Source organism: Somniosus microcephalus, unplaced genomic scaffold, assembly GCF_052327205.1.
Source record: "Somniosus microcephalus isolate GS21.2 unplaced genomic scaffold, FLI_Smic_1.0 scaffold119, whole genome shotgun sequence".
In the NCBI taxonomy this organism is placed as follows: domain Eukaryota; kingdom Metazoa; phylum Chordata; class Chondrichthyes; order Squaliformes; family Somniosidae; genus Somniosus; species Somniosus microcephalus.
This window is the reverse complement of record NW_028225306.1, coordinates 303,222-322,978: the sequence shown is the minus strand read 5'-3', so window position 1 is coordinate 322,978 and position 19,757 is coordinate 303,222. Positions and strand designations below refer to the sequence as shown.

At 48.9% G+C, this 19,757-nt stretch overlaps 1 protein-coding gene across 1 annotated transcript; it reads right to left on the bottom strand.

Annotated features, from left to right (window-relative positions):
* Positions 1-335: 335 nt before the first annotated feature.
* Positions 336-19,444, bottom strand: LOC147082733 (uncharacterized). The gene is made up of 3 exons (XM_085980349.1): positions 19,099-19,444; positions 18,139-18,228; positions 336-1,644 (listed from the first exon to the last, which is right to left on the bottom strand). Exon 3 carries the CDS (start codon positions 1,535-1,537, stop codon positions 500-502), a length of 1,038 nt encoding a protein of 345 aa, XP_085836475.1. The 5' UTR covers positions 1,538-1,644; positions 18,139-18,228; positions 19,099-19,444; the 3' UTR covers positions 336-499.
* Between the last annotated feature and the right edge of the window lie 313 nt (positions 19,445-19,757).

Here is a 19,757-nt window from a genome sequence, read left to right as displayed (position 1 = left end):
CACAGGTTAATAAGGCCATTAAATAAAAAGCACTGGGCTACATTCGTAAAGGAGCCTCCAGTTCCGTGTCTAAGAGCTCTAAACCATGGCAGAGAGCGGCTGGGACACGTTTCTCACACGCCTCGAGATTAACCCGCACGGCAACTTTGCTGTCAGTGAAGAGAGACGAGAAAGACCAAAGTGCCGTTTGCCCCTCTCAGTGTGGCCCTGAAGGACTGTGTCCAGGCTGGAGTTCTGTTCCCACCGTATGATCCTCCCCCAGATTGTCCTTTCTGAGCTCCAGCCAGGTGATGCTAAACACTGAGGTGGGAAAGAAGAAAATCTGCAACAATGTGTTTAACACAAAGCTGATTTATTTGACATCTATCCAGAATATTAAACTCCAGCCCAGTTCCCGGACTTATTAACATCAGCAGAAACAATCCCCACCTGTCAGAATGAACATGGTTCAGTCCTGGATGTGATTAACAGCAGCAACAACAGAATCCAATCCCTGCAGTCACTTGTGAACTCGCTGGTGTGTCAGTAGGTTGGATGACTGAGTGAATCCCTTCCCACACTCAGGGCAGGTGAACGGCCTCTCCCCAGTGTGAACTCGCTGGTGTCTCAGCAGGTGGGATGACTGAGTGAATCCCTTCCCACACTCAGGGCAGGTGAACGGTCTCTCCCCAGTGTGAACTCGCTGGTGTGTCAGCAGGTGGTATGACTCAGTGAATCCCTTCCCACAGTCAGAGCAGGTGAACGGCCGCTCCCCAGTGTGAGTGCGCTGGTGTGTCAGCAGGTGGGATGAGCGAGTGAATCCCTTCCCACACACGGAGCAGGTGAACGGCCGCTCCCCAGTGTGAGTGCGCTGGTGTATAGTGAGCTCAGATGACTGCCTAAACCCAGTCCTGCAGTGAGAGCAGGTGAATGGCCTCTCCCCAGTGTGAGTGCACAGGTGTACAGTGAGGTCAGATGATCGCCTGAACCCAGTCCCGCAGTGAGAGCACCTGAACGGTCTCTCATCAGTGTGAACACGTTGATGGCGTATCAGTTCCCCGGACACTTTATAGCACTTCCCACAGTCCGAGCATTTAAAAGGTCTCTCATCAGTGTGAACTCGCTGGTGTATCAGCAGGTTGGATGAACGAGCGAATCCCTTCCCACACACGGAGCAGGTGAATGGCCTCTCCCCAGTGTGAACTCGCTGGTGTGTCAGCAGGTGGGATGAGCGAGTGAATCCCTTCCCACACACGGAGCAGGTGAACGGCCTCTCCCCAGTGTGAACTCGCTGGTGTACAGTGAGGTCAGATGACTGCCCAAACCCAGTCCCGCAGTGCGAGCACCTGAACGGTCTCTCCCCAGTGTGAACACGTTGATGGTGTATCAGTGCCCCGGAACTTTTAAAGCAATTCCCACAGTCCGAGCAGTTAAAAGGTCTCTCATCAGTGTGAACTCGCTGGTGTCTCAGCAGGCGGGATGAATTAGTGAATCCCTTCCCACACTCGGAGCAGGTGAACGGCCTCTCCCCGATGTGAACGGTGCTTTTTGCTTCCATATTCAAAGGCCGATGATATTCAGTTCCTGATGAATCGAGTGAGTGTCAGATCTTGACGTGATGTTTGGTTTGAGTTTCCTGTCTGCAAATCCTCCCCTTCTAATACCCTGTAAAATGAATTTAAAACAGGGAGCGTGAGAGAGAACCCACTAAAGAGGCAGGTTGTGAAATTGAGCTCCATGAATCTGGTCATTTGTGGGGCCGGCACTAGAAAAAAGTGACCATGAAAGCTGCCGGATTGTCATAAAATCCCACTGGTTCACTAATGTCCCTTGGTGAAGGGAATCTGCCACCTGGTCTGGGCCTCTGGCCTCTATGGGAGGGGAGGAGAGAGAGAGAGAGAGGTGGGAGTGGGAGGGGGTGAAGGAGACGGACTTTATACATCTGCAACTCGACCAGAACTTTGACAGAACCTCCAAAACCCACAACCTCCAGCACCTAGAAGGACAAGGGCAGAAGGTGCATGGGAACACCATCACCTCCAAGTTCTCCCAGTCACACACCATCCTGACTTGGACATATATCGCCGTTGCTACATCATCACTGGGTGAAAATCCTGGAACTCCTTACACAACAGCATTGTGGGAGTACCTTCACCACACGGACTGCAGCGGTTCAAGAAGGCGGCCCACCATCACCTTCTCAACGGGAAAATGGGGATTGGCAACATATTCTGGTCTTGCGAGCGACGCCCACATCCCAAGAATGAATTAAAACAAACCTGTATATGTAAAATGGATTAAAAGCCTCTACAGAAATACTTATTCCTAAAACAATACTTTTTTACATTGTAGGGACAGTGTCTGTGTAACAACCTAATCTCCCCCAGAATCCACCACCCTTGACTGTCACACATTGGAAACTGTTGGGTCCCCCTGGGCTCAGAAGTACTGGGGATTAAACCCAGCAGCTTCTCCTCCATCTCCACTCCAGCTCAAACTGAAGCAACAAAAAGACCTACACAGGGGGCCAGGGACCTACCTTCCATCACCTGCAATAAAACTCTTCCCCACAGCTGTTGACTAATGGTGGCCGCAGCACCCACAATCACCGCGCCCCAGAAACCGCTCTATCCAACGCGCTGATTTCCCCGCTGAGAGTGCATATGCTCTCCGGGGCCACGGGCCATTCTGGGAGCCTGGCTCCTGTCCTTTGCCCCGAGTCGGACTTGGTGGAACCGGCTGAAGAAACCGGGAAGCGGCGGCTCGGATGGGGGAGGCGCTGCACCCTGGGTTTCCTGGTGCCTGGGCCCTGGCCGCACGTCCGCTGGGCCCGGCCGCTCTGATTCTGATTGAGTTTTTTGATGAGGTAACAGAGAGGGTTGATGAGGGCAATGCGGTTAACTTGGTGTACATGGATTTCCAAAAGGCGTTCGACAAAGAGCCACATACTAGGCTTACCAGCAAAGTTGATACCCATGGAATAATAGGGACAGTGGCAGCATGGATACAAAATTGGCAAAGTGACAGGAAACAGAGAGTAGTGGTGAACAGTTGTTTTTCAGACTGGAGGAAGGTATACAGTGGTGTTCCCCAGGGGTCGGTACTAGGATCACTGCTTTTCTTGATATATATTAATGACTTTGACTTGGGTGTACAGGGCACAGTTTCAAAATATGCAGATGACACAAAACTTGGAAGTATAGTGAACAGTGAGGAGGTTAGTGATAGACTTCAAGGGGACATAGACAGGCTGGTGGAATGGGCGGACACGTGGGAGATGAAATTTAATGCAGAAAAGTGCGAACTGATATATTTTGGTAGGAAGAATGAGGAGAGGCAATATAAACTAAAGGGTACAATCCTAAAGTGGGTGCATGAACAGAGAGACCGGGGGGTATGTGTGCACAAATCGTTGAAGGTGGCAGGGCAGGTTGAGAAAGCGGTTAAAAAAGCTTACGGGAACCTGGGCTTTATAAATAGAGGTATAGAGTCCAAAAACAAGGAGGTTATGATGAACCTTTATAAAACACTGGTTCGGCCCCAACTGGAGTATTGTGTCCAATTCTGGGCACCGCCCTTTAGGAAGGATGTGAAGGCTTTAGAGAGGGTGCAGAAAAGATTTACAAGAATGGTTCCAGGGATGAGGGACTTCAGTTATGTGGAGAGACTCGAGAAGCTGGGGTTGTTCTCCTTAGTGTAGAGAAGGTTGAGATGAGATTTGATGGAGGTGTTCAAAATGATGAGGGTTCTGGACAGAGTAGATAGAGAGAAACTGTTCACATTGGTGGAAGGGTCGCGAACCAGAGGACACAGATTTAAGGTGATTGGCAGAAGAACCAAAGGCGACATGAGGAAAAACTTTTTTACTCAGCGAGTGGTTAGGATCTGGAATGCACTGCCTGAAAGGGTGGTGGAGGCAGATTCAATCACCGCTTTCAAAAGGGAATTGGATAAGTGCCTGAAGTAAAGAAATGTGCAGGGTTACGGGGAAAGGGCGGGGAGTGGGACTCGCTGAAGTGGTCTTGCAGAGAGCCGGCACGGGCTCGACGGGCTGAATGGCCTCCTTCTGTGCTGTAACCATTCTATGATTCTATAAAATATTAGAAAGTTTGATCTACAGAAGCACGGGGTTTATCTGCTTTTATTGATGAATTTAAAAAGTCTCTATTAAAACCTGAGCCAGTGTGTTGTGAGCCGAAGAGCCTTGTGTCCAATGAGGGGAATAAAGGCCCACAGCCTCCCCTGGCCCCGGGCCCTGAACAAGGGACTGGAGAAACTCGCTGCCCTGCGGATCAGACAATCAGCCGGCGCTAGTCCCGCCCCTCAGGCTCCCCGATTGGCTGGAGGACCCGCCGCCAGCTAGCTCCTCCAGCCCCGCCCCGCTAGCTCCCTATTGGTCAGAAGCTCCCATCAGGCCCTGGGCTCGGTCACGTGTCCCCGAGGAGATCACGTGCTCCGTCCAACTGACGCCGCTCGGTCCGGGGCCTCGTGGACTCTCAGGTTTTTCTATTTCTCTTTGTTCTCTCCCGATCCACCCCTCCCCCTCCACCCCGCGCGATTCTCCACCCAATCGGAGTGGAGAAAACTCACTTTGCGTCACCGATCGCGACTCTGGAACCGACACCAAGGCCTTTCCCCGGAATGGCCCGCACCGACTCCCTCTGGCAGGATCCGACCGCGCAGGCGCAGCTCCGTGTGGGGGAGGGGGGTTGGTCTCCTCTGGGCATGCGCAGTTGTTGCCCTTGGTGACCGGGAGGGGGTCGCTGCGCCGGACTAGGTCCAAACCGCCGCTCCCTGTGCGCATGCGCGGACTCTCGGCTGTCAATCAACCATCAGCCAGAAGAGGTCGCTGGTGAGACCAGTGAAGAAAGAAACACTTGCATTTCTATAGCGCCTTCACCACCACCGGACGTCCCAAAGCACTTTACAGCCAATGAAGTACTGTTTGAAGTGTAGTCACTGTTGTAATGTAGGAAACACAGAAGTCAATTAGCACACAGCAAGCTCCCACAAACAGCAATGTGATATTGACCAGATAATCTATCTTTTTGTTAACTCTGTTTCTCTCTCTACGGATGTTGCCTGGCCTGCTGAGTGTTTCCAGCATTTCCTGTTGTTATTTCAGATTTCCAGCATCCGCAGTATTTTGCTATTATCCTTTTGTTACATTGATTGAGGGATAAACATTGGCTAGGACACTGGGGATATTTCCCCTGCTCTTTCCCACATTACAACAGTGACTACACCTCAAAAGTACTTCATTGGCTGTAAAGCACTTCAAGACGTCTGCTGGTCATGAAAGCACTATATAAATGCAAGTCTTTCTTTCTCAAAATAGTGTCATGGGCTCTTTTACATCCACCTGAGAGAGCAGCCAGGGGCTCAGTTTAATGTCTCATCCGAAAGACGCCACCTCTGACAGTGCCTCAGTACTGCACTGGAGTGTCAGCCTGGATTTTTGCGCTCAATTCTCTGGAGTGGGACTTGAACCCACAACCTTATGCCTCAGAGGCAAGAGGGCTACCATAGAGTCATAGATTTATACAGCACAGAAAGGGGCCCTTCGGCCCATCGTGTCCGCGCCGGCCATCAAGCCCTGTCTATTCTAATCCCATTTTCCAGCACTTGGTCCGTAGCCTTGTATGCTATGGCGTTTCAAGTGCTCATCTAAATGCTTCTTGAATGTTGTGAGGGTTCCTGCCTCTACCACCCTTTCAGGCAGTGAGTTCCAGATTCCAACCACCCTCTGGGTGAAAAAGCTTTTCCTCAAATCCCCTCTAAACCTCCTGCCCCTTACCTTGAAACTATGCCCCCTGGTTATTGACCCCTCTACTAAGGGGAAAAGTTCCTTTCTATCTACCCTATCTATGCCCCTCATAATTTTGTACACCTCAATCAGGTCCCCCCTCAGCCTTCTCTACTCTAAAGAAAACAACCCCAGCCTGTCCAGTCTCTCTTCATAGCTGAAGCGCTCCAGCCCAGGTAACATCCTGGTGAATCTCCTCTGCACCCTCTCCAATGCAATCACATCCTTCCTATAGTGTGGCGACCAGAACTGCACACAGTATTCCAGCTGTGGCCTAACTAGTGTTTTGTACAACTCCATCATAACCACTCTGCTCTTATATTCTATGCCTCGGCTAATGAAGGCAAGTATCCCATATGCCTTTTTAACCACCTTATCCACCTGTTCTGCTGCCTTCAGGGATCTATGTACATGCACACCAAGGTCCCTCTGATCCTCTGTCTTTCCTAGGGTCTTACCATTCATTGTGTATTCCCTTGCCTTGTTAGTCCCTCCAAAATGCATCACCTCACACTTTTCAGGGTTAAATTCCATTTGCCACTGTTCCGCCCATCTGACCAAGCCATCTATATCGTCCTGCAGACTGAGGCTACCTCCTCACTATGTACCACCCCACCAATTTTCGTGTCATCTGCGACCTTACTGATCATACCCTTTACATTCACATCCAAATCATTAATGTAGACCACAAACAGCAAGGGACCCAGCACCGATCCCTGCGGTACCCCACTGGACACAGGCTTCCAGTCACAAAAACCATCGACCATCACCCTCTGCCTTCTGCCACTAAGCCAGTTTTGGATCCAATGTGCCAAGGCACCCTGGATCCCATGGGCTCTTACCTTCTTGACCAGTCTCCTATGCAGGACTTTATCGAAAGCCTTACTGAAATCCATGTATAGCACATCCACTGCACTACCCTCATCCACACACCTAGTCACCCCCTCGAAAAATTCAATCAAATTGGTCAGACATGATCTTCCCTTGACAAAGCCATGCTGCCTATCCCTAATTAATCCTTGCCTCTCCAAGTGGAGACTAATTCTGTCCCTCAGAATTTTTTCCAATAATTTCCCTACCACTGATGTTAGGCTCACTGGCCTGTAATTCCCTGGTTTATCCCTACTACCCTTCTTGAATGATGGTACCACGTTAGCTGTTCTCCAGTCCTCTAGCACATCCCCTGTGGCCAGAGAGGTTCTGAAAATTTGTGTCAGAGCCCCTGCAATCTCCTCCTTTGCCTCACACAGCAGCCTGGGATATATCTCGTCCGGGCCTGGGGATTTATCCACTTTTAAGCCTGCTAAAACCGCTAGTACCTCCTCCCTCTCGATGCTAATATGTTCAAGTATATCACAGTCCCCCTGCCCGATTTCTATGTCTACTTCGTCCTTCTCCATAGTGAACACAGATGCAAAAAATTCATTTAAAACCCCACCTACATCTTCTGGCTCCACACACAGATTGCCACTTTGGTCCCTAATGGGCCCTACTCTTTCCCTAGTTATCCTCTTGCCCTTAATATACTTATAAAACACCTTAGGATTTTCCTTTATTTTGCTCGCCAGTGTTATTTCATGGTCTCTCCTCGCTCTCCTAATTTCTTTTTTTAAGTATCCCCCTGCACTTTTTACACTCCTCTAGGGCTTCCTCTGTCTTTAGTCCTTTGTATCTGCCAAAAGCCCCCCTTTTTTTTCCCTAATCCATTCTCGTATATCCCTTGACATCCAAGGTTCCCTGGGCTTGTTGGTCCCAGCCTTGACCTTTACGGGAACATGTTGCCATTGTACTCTCTCAATTTCCTTTCTGAAGGGCTCCCATTGCCCCGATGTGGATTTTCCTACAAGTAGCTGATCCCAGTCCACTTTGGCCAGATCCTGCCTTATCATATTAAAATCGGCCTTCCCCCAATTTAGAACCTTTATTTCCGGTCAATCCCTGTCCTTTTCCATGACTACCTTAAATCTCACCGAATTATGGTCACTGTCACCAAAGTGCTCACCTACTAACACTTCTACCACTTGCCCGGCTACATTCCCTAGAATTAGGTCCAGTACCACCCCCTCTTGTAGGACTTTCTACATGCTGGCTCAAAAAGCTCTCCTGGATGCACTTTAAGAATTCTGCACCCTCTAAGCCTTTCACACTCTGACTATCCCAGTTAATATTGGGGAAGTTGAAATCCCCCACTATTATTACCCTATTATTTGCACACTTCTCTGAGATTTGCCTACATATCTGTTCCTCTATCTCCCCCTGACTGTTTGGGGGCCTATAGTACACTCCCAGCAAAGTGCTTGCCCCCTTTTTGTTTTTAAGTTCTACCCATATGGCCTCATTAGAGGAACCTGTTAATATATCATCCCTCCTTACAGCAGTAATTGACTCCTTAATTAATATTGCAGCACCCCCTCCTTTTAGCCCCCGGCCTCTGTCTCGCCTGAAGATTCTATACCCCGGAATATTGAGCTGCCAGTCTTGCCCCTCCCTCAACCATGTCTCCGTAATAGCAACAATATCATACTCCCATGTGTTCATCAACACCTTCAGTTCATCCACCTTATTCGCAAGATTCCTTGCATTAAAATCCTCCTTCGATACGGGGGTGGTGCCAGAGGACTGGAGAATTGCAAATGTTACACCCTTGTTCAAACCCAGCAACTACAGGCCAGTCAGTTTAACCTCGGTAGTGGGGAAACTTTTAGAAACAATAATCAGGGACAAAATTAACAGTGACTTGGACAAGTGCGGATTAATTAAGGAAAGCCAGCATGGATTTGTTAAAGGCAAATTGTGTTTAACCAACTTGATGGAGTTTTTTGATGAAGTAACAGAGAGGGTTGATGAGGGCAATGCGGTTGACGTGGTGTGCATAGATTGCCAAGGCATTCGACAAAGTGCCACATAATAGGCTTACCAGCAAAGTTGAAGCCCATGGAGTAAAAGGGACAGTGGCTGCATGGATAGGGAATTGGCTAAGTGACAGGAAACAGTGAGTAGTGGTGAACGGTTGTTTTTCGGACTGGAGGAAGTTACAGTGGTGTTCCCCAGGGGTCGGTTCTAGGACCACTGCTTTTCTTGATATATATTAATGACTTGGATGTGGGTGTACAAGGCACAATTTCAAAATTTGCAGATGACACAGAACTTGGAAGTATAGTGAACAGTGAGGAAGATAGTGATAGACTTCAAATGGACATAGACAGGCTGGTGGAATGGGCGGACACGTGACAGATTAAATTTAATGCAGAAAAGTGCGAAGTGATACATTTTGGTAGAAAGAATGAGGAGAGGAAATCTAAACTAAAGGGTACAATCCTAAAGTGGGTGCGTGAACAGAGAGACCTGGGGGTATATGTGCACAAATCATTGAAGGTGGCAGGGCAGGTTGAGAAAGCAGTTAAAAAAGCTTACGGGAACCTGGGCTTCATGAATAGAGGTATAGAGTACAAAAGTGTGAAATTATGATGAAACTGTATAAAACACTGGTTCGGCCTCAACTGGAGTATTGTGTCCAATCCTGGGCACCGCACTTTAGGAAGGATGTGAAGGCCTTAGAGAGGGTGCAGAAAAGATTTACGGGAATGATTCCAGGGATGAGGGACTTCAGTTACATTGATAGACTGGAGAAGCTGGGGTTGTTCTCCTTGGAGCAGAGAAGATTGAGAGGAGATTTGATCGAGGTGTTCAAAATCAAGAGGGGTCTGGACAGAGTAGATAGAGAGAAACTCTTCCAATTGGCAGAGGGGTCAAGAACCAGAGGACACAGATTTAAGGTGATTGACAAAAGGACCAAAGGCGACATGAGGAAAAACTTCTTTATGCAGCGAGTGGTTAGGATCTGGAATGCACTGCCTGAGAGGGTGGTGGAGGCAGATTCAATCACCGCTTTCAAAAGGGAATTGGATAAGTACCTGAAAGAGAAATATTGCAGGACTTCAGATTCCTGGGGCAGGAGGGACCAGTTCTGGGGCAGGAGGGACCTGTCCAAGGTGGACGGGTTGCACCTCAACAGAGCTGGGACCAATGTCCTCATGGGACGGTTAACTAGTGCTGTGGGGGAGGGTTTAAATTAATTTGACAGGGGGATGGGCACCAGGATGAAACATTAGAGAGGAGAAACAAGGTGAAGAGAGGACTGGGAGAGACAAGTAGCACTAGAGGGACAGAATTGCTGGTCATCTTCCAAAATTCGATAGACTCTGGAACAGTTCCCATGGATTGGAGGGTAGCTAATGTTACTCCACTATTCAAAAAAGGTGGTAGAGAGAAAACGGGAAATTATAGGCCGGTAAGCCTGACATCGGTAGTGGGGAAAATGCTAGAGTCCATTATAAAAGATGTAATAGCAGAGCACTTGGAAAACAGTGACAGGATCGGACAAAGTCAACATGGATTTACAAAAGGTAAATCGTGCTTGACTAATCTACTGGAATTTTGTGAGGATGTAACTGGTAGAATAGATAAGGGAGAACCAGTGGATGTGGTGTATTTGGACTGTCAGAAGGCTTTCGATAAGGTCCCGCATTAGAGATTAGCGTGTAAAGTTAAGGCACATGGGATTGGGGGCAAGGTATTGACTTGGATAGAGAACTGGTTGGCAGACAGGAAGCAAAGAGTTGGAATAAACGGCTCTTTTTCCGAGTGGCAGGCAGTGACTAGTGGGGTACCGCAGGGATCGGTAAAGAGATCGGTAGATGGTAAAGAGACCTACATCAGAATGCTGTTCATAGACTACAGCTCAGCATTCAACACTATCGTCCCCAACAAGCTGGCCACCAAACTCCAAACTCTTGGCCTGAACACTTCCCTCTGCAACTGGACCCTGGACTTCCTAACAAACAGACCCAAGTCTGTCAAATTAGGTAACCACACCTCCACCCCCCTGACCCTGAACACGGGGGCCCCACAAGGATGTGTGCTGAGCCCCCTCCTCTACTCCCTCTTCACCCACGACTGTGTGGCTGTTCATGGTTCCAACACCATCATCAAGTTTGCGGATGACACCACGGTAGTAGGCCAGATCACCAACAACGATGAGTCAGCCTACAGGGAGGAGGTCCAGCATCTCGTGAAGTGGTGCGCCGATAACAACCTGGCCCTTAACATCAAGAAAACCAAAGAAATCATTGTGGACTTCAGGAAGTCCAAAGGCGGAAGTCACACCCTCATCCACATCAATGGGGCTGTGGTGGAAAGGGTGGACAGCTTTAAGTTCCGAGGAGTCCACATCACGGAAGACCTCTCCTGGTCCCTCAATACCTCCTCTCTGGTGAAGAAGGCCCAGCAGCGCCTATATTTCCTAAGGAGGCTGAAGGGATGTAACCTGTCACCCCTGATCCTCTCTAACTTTTACCGCTGCACAATAGAGAGCATCCTGACGAACTGTATGGTATGGCAGCTGTAGCTACTATGACCGGAAAGCCCTGCAGCGGGTAGTCAAAACTGCCCAACGCATTACCGGCACCCGGCTACCGACCATAGAGCACATATACCAGAAACGCTGTTTACGGAGGTCACGGTCCATCATCAAAGACCCTACCCACCCCAGCCACAGTCTGTTCGCCCTCCTGCCATCTGGGAGACGCTACAGATGCATTCGCACCCGAACGACCAGATTTAGGAACAGCTTCTTTCCCAGGGCTGTCACCCTATTGAACTCCACAAATAAACGCTAAAGCCTGCACATCTGCCAATGCACTTTATTATGGTTATGTTTATGTTAATGTATTACAAGCCAAATGTATGGTGAATGTTTAAATGTCTTAATGTAAATGTACACTCTCGGGAGCCGCAAGCCTACATTTCGTTGTACTGCACTTGTGCACTAACAATGACAATAAAAGTTGATTATGATTATGACCCCAGCTATTCACAATATATATAAATAATCTATGCATTCAATCTTTCCTTGCAGCTGAAATTCTCTAGTCCTGGCAACGTCCTCGTAAATCTCCCGTCTCGAGCAGTCACATCTTTCCTGCAATTGGGACGATCAGAACTGCACGCGGTGGCCTAACTGGTGTTTTTGTACAGTTCAAGCAGAACCTCCCTGCTCTTACATGATACAGAAAGAGAGAGACACTGCCCCTTTAAATACCTGGGGACACACAGAAACATAGAAGATAGGAGCAGGAGTAGGCCATTCGGCCCCTCGAGCCTGCTCCGCCATTCAACGAGATCATGGCTGATCATCCAAATTCAGTACCCTGTCCCTGCCTTCTCCCCATATCCCTTGATCCCTTTAGCGTTAAGAAATATATCCAACTCCTTCTTGAATATATTTAATGAATTGGCTTCTACTGCCTTCTGTGGTAGAGAATTCCACAGGTTCACCACTCTCTGGGTGAAGAAATTCCTCCTCATAGAGTCATAGAGCCATAGAGTTATACAGCACAGAAAGAGGCCCTTCGGCCCATCGTGTCCGCGCCGGCCATCAAGCCCTGTCTAATCTAATCCCATATTCCAGCATTTGGCCCGTAGCCTTGTATGTTATGGCATTTCAAGTGCTCATCTAAATGCTTCTTGAATGTTGTGAGGGTTCCTGCCTCCACAACCCTTTCAGGCAGTGAGTTCCAGACTCCAACCACCCTCTGGGTGAAAAAGTTCTTTCTCAAATCCCCTCTAAACCTCCCGCCCTTTACCTTGAATCTATGCCCCCTAGTTATTGACCCCTCTACTAAGGGAAAAGTTCCTTTCTATCTACCCTATCTATGCCCCTCATAATTTTGTACACCTCAATCATGTCCCCCCTCAGCCTCCTCTGCTCCAAGGAAAACAACCCCAGCCTGTCCAGTCTCTCTTCATAGCTGAAGCGCTCCAGCACTGGTAACATCCTGGTGAACCTCCTCTGCACCCTCTCTAACGCGATCACATCCTTCCTGTAGTGTGGCGACCAGAACTGCACACAGTATTCCAGCTGTGGCCTAACCAGTGTTTTATACAGCTCCATCATAACCTCCTTGCTCTTATATTCAATGCCTCGGCTAATGAAGGCAAGTATCCCATATGCCTTTTTTACCACCTTATCCACCTGTTCCGCTGCCTTCAGGGATCTGTGTACTTGCACACCCAGATCCCTCTGACCCTCCATCTTGCCTAGGGCCTTACCATTCATTGTGTATTCCCTTGCCTTGTTAGTCCCCCCAAAGTGCATCACCTCGCACTTTTCCGGGTTAAATTCCATTTGCCACTGTTCCACCCATCTGACCAACCCATCTATATCGTCCTGCAGACTGAGGCTACCCTCCTCGCTATTTACCACCCTACCAATTTTTGTATCATCCGCGAACTTACTGATCATACCTTTTACATTCATATCCAAGTCATTAATGTAGACCACAAACAGCAAGGGACCCAGCACCGATCCCTGTGGTACCCCACTGGCCACAGGCTTCCAGTCACAAAAACAACCTTCGACCATCACCCTCTGCCACTAAGCCAGTTTTGTATCCAATGTGCCAAGGCACCCTGGATTCCATGGGCTCTTACCTTCTTGACCAGTCTCCTGTGCGGGACTTTATCGAAGGCCTTACTGAAATCCATGTATACCACATCCACTGCGTTACCCTCATCCACACACCTAGTCACCCCCTCAAAAAATTCAATCAAATTAGTCAGACATGATCTTCCCTTGACAAAGCCATGTTGACTATCCCTGACTAATCCTTGCCTCTCCAAGTGGAGACAAATTTTGTCCCTCAGAATTTTTTCCCAATAATTTTCCTACCACTGATGTTAGGCTCACTGGCCTGTAGTTCCCTGGTTTTTCCCTACTACCCTTCTTGAATAATGGTACTACATTAGCGGTTCTCCAGTCCTCTGGCACATCCCCTGTGGCCAGAGAGGTCCTGAATATATGTGTTAGAGCCCCCGCAATCTCTTCCTTTGCCTCACATAGCAGCCTGGGATACATTTCATCCAGGCCTGGGGATTTATCCATTTTTAGGCCAGCTAAAACCGCCAATACCTCCTCCCTCTCGATGTTAATATGTTCGAGCATATCACAGTCCCCCCGCCCTATTTCTATGTCTACATCGTCCTTCTCCATAGTGAAAACAGATGCAAAAAATTCATTTAGAACCCCTCCTACATCTTCCGGCTCCACACACAGATTGCCACTTTTGTCCCTAATGGGCCCTATTTTTTCCCTAGTTATCCTCTTACCCTTAATATACTTATAAAACATCTTAGGATTTTCCTTTATTTTGCTCGCCAGTGTTATTTCATGGCCCCTCCTTGATCTCCTAATTTCTTTTTTAAGTATCCCCCTGCACTTCTTGTACTCCTCTAGGGCTTCCTCTGTCTTTAGCCTTTTGTATCTACCAAAAGCCCTCCTTTTTTTCCTAATCCATTCTCGTATATCCCCTGACATCCAAGGTTCCCTGTGGTTTTTGGAACCACCCTTGACCTTTACGGGAACATGTTGCCATTGTATGATCTCAATCTCCCTTCTGAAAGCCTCCCATTGCTCCGATGCGGATTTTCCTACAAGTAGCTGATCCGAGTCCATTTTGGCCAGATCCTGCATTATCCTATTAAAATCGGCCTTCCTCCAATTTAGAACCTTTATTTCCGGCCCATCCCTGTCCTTTTCCATGACCACCTTAAATCTTACCATATTATGGTCACTATCACCAAAGTGCTCACCTACTAGCACTTTTTCCACTTGGCCGGCCACATTCCCTAGAATTAGGTCCAGTACCGCCCCCTCTCTTGTAGGACTTTCTACATGCTCCATCTCTGTCCTAAATGGCCTACCCCTTATCATTAGACTGTGACCCCTGGTTCTGGACTCCCCCGCCATCGGGAACATCCTTCCTGCATCTAGTCTGTCTAGTCCTGTTAGAATTTTATAAGTTTCAATGAGATCCCCTCTCATTCTTCTAAACTCCAGCGAGTATAAGCGCAATCGACCCAATCTCTCCTCATACATCATTCCTGCCATCCCAGGTATCAGCCTGGTGAATCTTCACTGCACTCCTTCCATGGCAAGAACATCCTTCCTCAGATAAGGCAACCAAAACTGCACACAATACTCAAGATGTGGTCTCACCAAGGCCCTGTACAACTGCAGCAAGACATCCTTGTTCCTGTACTCAAACCCTCTCGCTACGAAGGCCAACATACTACTTGACTTCTGAACCGCCTACTGCACCTGCATGCATACCTTCAGCGACTGGTGCACAAGGACACCCAGGTCTCGTTGCACTTCCCCTTCTCCCAATCTATTGCCATTCAGAAAATAATCTGCCTTCCTGTTTTTGACACCAAAGTGGATAACCTCGCATTTATCCACGTTATATTGCATCTGCCATGCTTCTGCCCAATCACCCAACCTGTACAAATCATCCTGGAGTTTCTCGGCATCCTCCTCACAGTACACACGCCCACCCAGCTTTGTGTCGTCTGCAAGCTTGGAGATATTACATCTAGTTTCCTAGTCCAGATCATTAATATATATTGTGAATATATATAATATATATAGGTTCCAAGGACCGATCCCTGCGGTACGCCACTAGTTACTGCCTGCCACTCAGAAAAAGACCCGTTTCCTCCAACTCTTTGCTTTCTGTCTGCCAACCAGTTCTCCATCCAAGTCAATGCCCCCAATCCCATGTGCCTTAACTTTACACGCTGTCGAATGCCTTTTGGAATTCCATGTACACCACGTTAACTGCATTGCCCTCATCAACCCTCTCTGTTACCTCATCAAAAACCTCAATCAGAATCAGAGCGACCGGGCCCAGTGGACGTGCGGCCAGAGCCCCGGCACCAGGAAACCCAGGGTGCAGCGCCTACCCCATCCGAGCCACCGCTTCCCGGTTTCTTCAGCTGGCTCCACCGAGTCCGACTCGGGAGAAAGGACAGGAGCCAGGCTCCCAGAATGGCCTGCGGCCCCGGGGAGCATGCGCACTCTCAGCGGGGAAATCAGCGCGTTGGATAGAGCGGTTTCTGGGGCGCAGGGAATTGTGGGTGCTGCAGCCCCCATTAGTCAGCTGCTGTCGGGAAGAGTTTTATTGCAGGTGACGGAAGTCGGTCCCTGGCCACCTGTGTAGGTCTTTTTGTTGCAGCAGTTTGAGCTGGAGTGGAGATGGAGCAGAAGCTGCTGGGTTTTCGATGGAATCTGGAACAGTACCCATGGATTGGAGGGTAGCTAATGTAACCCCATTATTCAAAAAAGGTGGTAGAGAGAAAACGGGGAATTACAGACCGGTAAGCCTGACATCGGTAGTGGGGAAAATGCTAGAGTCCATTATAAAAGATGTAATAACAGAGCACTTGGAAAAAAGTGACAAGATCGGACAAAGTCAACATGGATTTACAAAAGGTAAATCGTGCTTGACTAATCTACTGGAATTTTTTGAGGATGTAACTAGTAAAATAGGTAAGGGCGAACCAGTGGATGTGGTGTATTTGGACTTTCAGAAGGCTTTCGATAAGGTCCCACATAAGAGATTAGCGTGTAAAGTTAAGGCACATGGGATTGGGGGGCAAGGTATTGAATTGGATAGAGAACTGGTTGGCAGATAGAAAGCAAAGAGTTGGAATAAACGGGTCTTTTTCCGAGTGGCAGGCAGTGACTAGTGGGGTACCGCAGGGATCGGTCCTTGGGCCCCAGCTATTCACAATATATATTAATGATCTAGACAAGGGAACTAGATGTAATATCTCCAAATTTGCAGACGACACAAAGCTGGGTGGGCGTGTGTGCTGTGAGGAGGATGCCGAGAAACTCCAGTATGATTTTGACAGGTTGGGTGATTGGACAGATGAGTGGCAGATGCAGTATATTGTGGATAAATGCGAAATTATCCACTTTGGTGGCAAAAACAGGAAGGCAGATTATTATCTGAACGGCAATAGATTGGGAGAAGGGGAAGTGCAATGAGACCTGGGTGGTGTTGTGCACCAGTCGCTGAAGGTAAGCATGAAGGTGCAGCAGGCGGTTAAGAAGGCAAATGGTATGTTGGCCTTCATAGCGAGAGGGTTTGAGTACAGGAGCAAGGATGTCTTGCTGCAGTTGTGCAGGGCCTTGGTGAGACCACATCTTAAGTATTGTGTGCAGTTTTAGTCACCATATCTGAGGAAGGATATTCTTGCCATGGAAGGAGTCCAGCCAAGATTCACCAGGCTGATACCTGGGATGGCAGGAATGATGTACGAGGACATATTGGGTCGATTGGGCTTGTACTCGCTGGAGTTTAGAAGAATGAGAGGGGATCTCATTGAAACTTATAAAATTCTGGCAGGACTAGACAGACTAGACGCAGGAAGGATGTTCCCGATGGTCGGTGAGTCCAGAACCAAGGGTCACAGTCTAAGGATAAGGGGTAGGCCTTTTAGGACAGAGATGAGGAGTAATTTCTTCACCCAGAGAGTGGTGAACCTGTGGAATTCTGTACCACAGAAGGCAGTAGAGGCCAATTCATTAAATATATTCAAGAAGGAGCTGGATATATTTCTTAAGGCTAAAGAGATCAAGGGGTATGGGGAGAAAGCAGGGACCGAGTACTGAACTTGGATGATCAGCCATGATTGCACTGAATGGCAGAGCAGTCTCGAGGGGCCAAATGGCCTACTCCTGCTCCTATCTTCTATGTTTCTATCTCTTATGCAGGACCTTATCGAAAGCCTTTTGAAAGTCCAAATACACCACATCCACTGGTTCTCCCTTATCTATTTTACCAGTTACATCCTCAAAAAATTCCAGTAGATTAGTCAAGCACGATTTACCTTTTGTAAATCCATGTTGACTTTGTCCGATCCGGTCACTGTTTTCCAAGTGCTCTGCTATTACATCTTTTATAATGGACTTTAGCATTTTCCCCACTACCGATGTCAGGCTTACCGGTCTGTAATTCCCCGTTTTCTCTCTACCACCTTTTTTGAACAGTGGGGTAACATTAGCTACCTGCCAATCCATGGGTACTGTTCCAGAGTCTATCGAATTTTGGAAGATGACCAGCAATGCATCTACTAATTCTAGGGCCACTTCCTTAAGTACCCTAGGATGTAGATTATCGTCTATGTTTCTATGTATTCAATCTTTCCTTGTAGCTGAAATTCTCTAGTCCTGGCAACACCCTCGTAAATCTCCTGTCTCGAGCAGTCACATCTTTCCTGCAATGGGGCGAGCAGAACTGCACGCAGCACTCTAGCCGGTGGCCTAACTGGCGTTTTGTACAGTTCAAGCAGAACCTCCCTGCTCTTACATGATACAGAGAGAGGCACTGCCCCTTTAAATACCTGGGGGGCACCCATTCCATGGCCAAGCAATTGTTTTTGTTGAAAAGGGGCCGCAGTCCCCTTTGACTCACCCCCCCACCCTCTCACCCACCACAAATACTCACGCGAGAGAGAGAGAGGAGGAAGAACGCTGGTCTTTGTCCCTTTAAAAGTGGGTGCCCACCAAAATGTTCACAGCACCAGGGCTCTTTGTTCTGGATAAAAGTCAAAAAGAGAAAAGGTTCACTTATTTTTAAATGAATGCAGTTGATGAATAGTCTTGCAACAAAGGTAATGCAAAGGAATAAACACTCACAAGCTGGGTTTTATTTCCACCCCCTCCTCCCCTTCCCTTTAACAGCTCCTGCAGACAATGAAAGCAGGAAAACGGCCTGCAGCCCACCGAGGTTCCGCCCCACTCCCTCCCTCCCGCGCCGCCATTGGTTGGGAGGACCGTCAGCCCGCCCGGTCCTCCCAGCGTTTTCCGCGCTTCTGATTGACGCGAGGCGCCCGTCAATCAACCCCCCCTCCGATTACGCGCTGACGCCAGCACGCAACGCCCAGGGGTCGGTTGGATCGGCGCACGCCACCGCAAGGTAAAAAAAAGACACCCCACACAAATGAGGAAAAACCAAGAATAATAATAATCGCACTTTAGAGGGGAGGAGGTTGGGGGAATTAATGAGTGATTTCAATTTGTTTCGGGAAAAACCTTTTTAAAAAGCTTCCCAACGGTGCGAGGCGGGCTGCGCATGCGCTCCAGCCAGCCTTTGACTCCCCCACGTGGGCTCGGACACGCCCACTTGCCTTCCCCTGCACCAATCACAGCGCGGGCATGCGCTATCAATCGTCACCTGTCAATCACACTCCCTTCCCCCTCGTGGTGTCGATTGACAGCGGTGTCAGCCAATGAGGTGCAGGAAGGGGCGGGACCAGGGCCTGCCAGCAGAAGACGGAAGGCCGGGCCCGGGGAAGAGGCGGAATCAGCGGCCGGGGTAAAGTAAAGTGTTGGGGAATCGATTTAAATCGAGGTGAGGGGGGAGCGGAGAGCGAGATTATAAAGTAAAATACGAGAAAAACCAAACCTGAGAGTCGGGCGGGCGGGACTTCCACGGAAGCCGAACGGAGCGGATTGAGCCACGCGGTGTAGCGGAGTGAGCCGGAGCAATGTGATTCTGACTGACGGGAGCGCGGACCAATAGGAAGAGGGATCAGGTGGGAGGACTCAACTGGGCGGCCTGGTCCTCCAACCAATGGCGGCGCGGCAAGGGGACGGGGCCTTCCTCCCCGGCGCTGAGGCTGAGGCCCGATTGTGACGTCATCACAGGAAGCGGCCCAATCAGGTGGATGGAGGCCCGACCCGGCCTGTGACTGACGGGAGTTCTGACCAGTAGGAAGAGGGCGGGCCCGGGTCCGCCAACCAATGGCGGCGCGGCAAGGGGGCGGGTCCTCCTCTCCAGCTCAGGTGCGCTGGGGCCGATTGTGACGCGCTGTCCCCAGGTGAGAGCAGCTCAGTCAGCACAGAGCTGGGGCTGGAATCTGGGAGAGGGGCCGCAGGCAGCGGGCCTGGCAAAGGGGCAGAGCCACAGCAGTTTTGCAAAAAAAAATGTTTTAAATATTAATTTTAAAATAAGCTCATTTAAAGACAAATTTCCTGCAGTTTCAGAGACAGCCTTTGTCACTGCAATAATTTCTTAAATGTTTAAAAATTAAATCAAAACATAGAAACATCGAAGATAGGAGC

Coding starts and splice junctions, on each gene's coding strand:
- LOC147082733 (XM_085980349.1), bottom strand. CDS start 1,537: ATGGAAGCAAAAAGCACCGTTCACATCGGGGAGAGGCCGTTCACCTGC.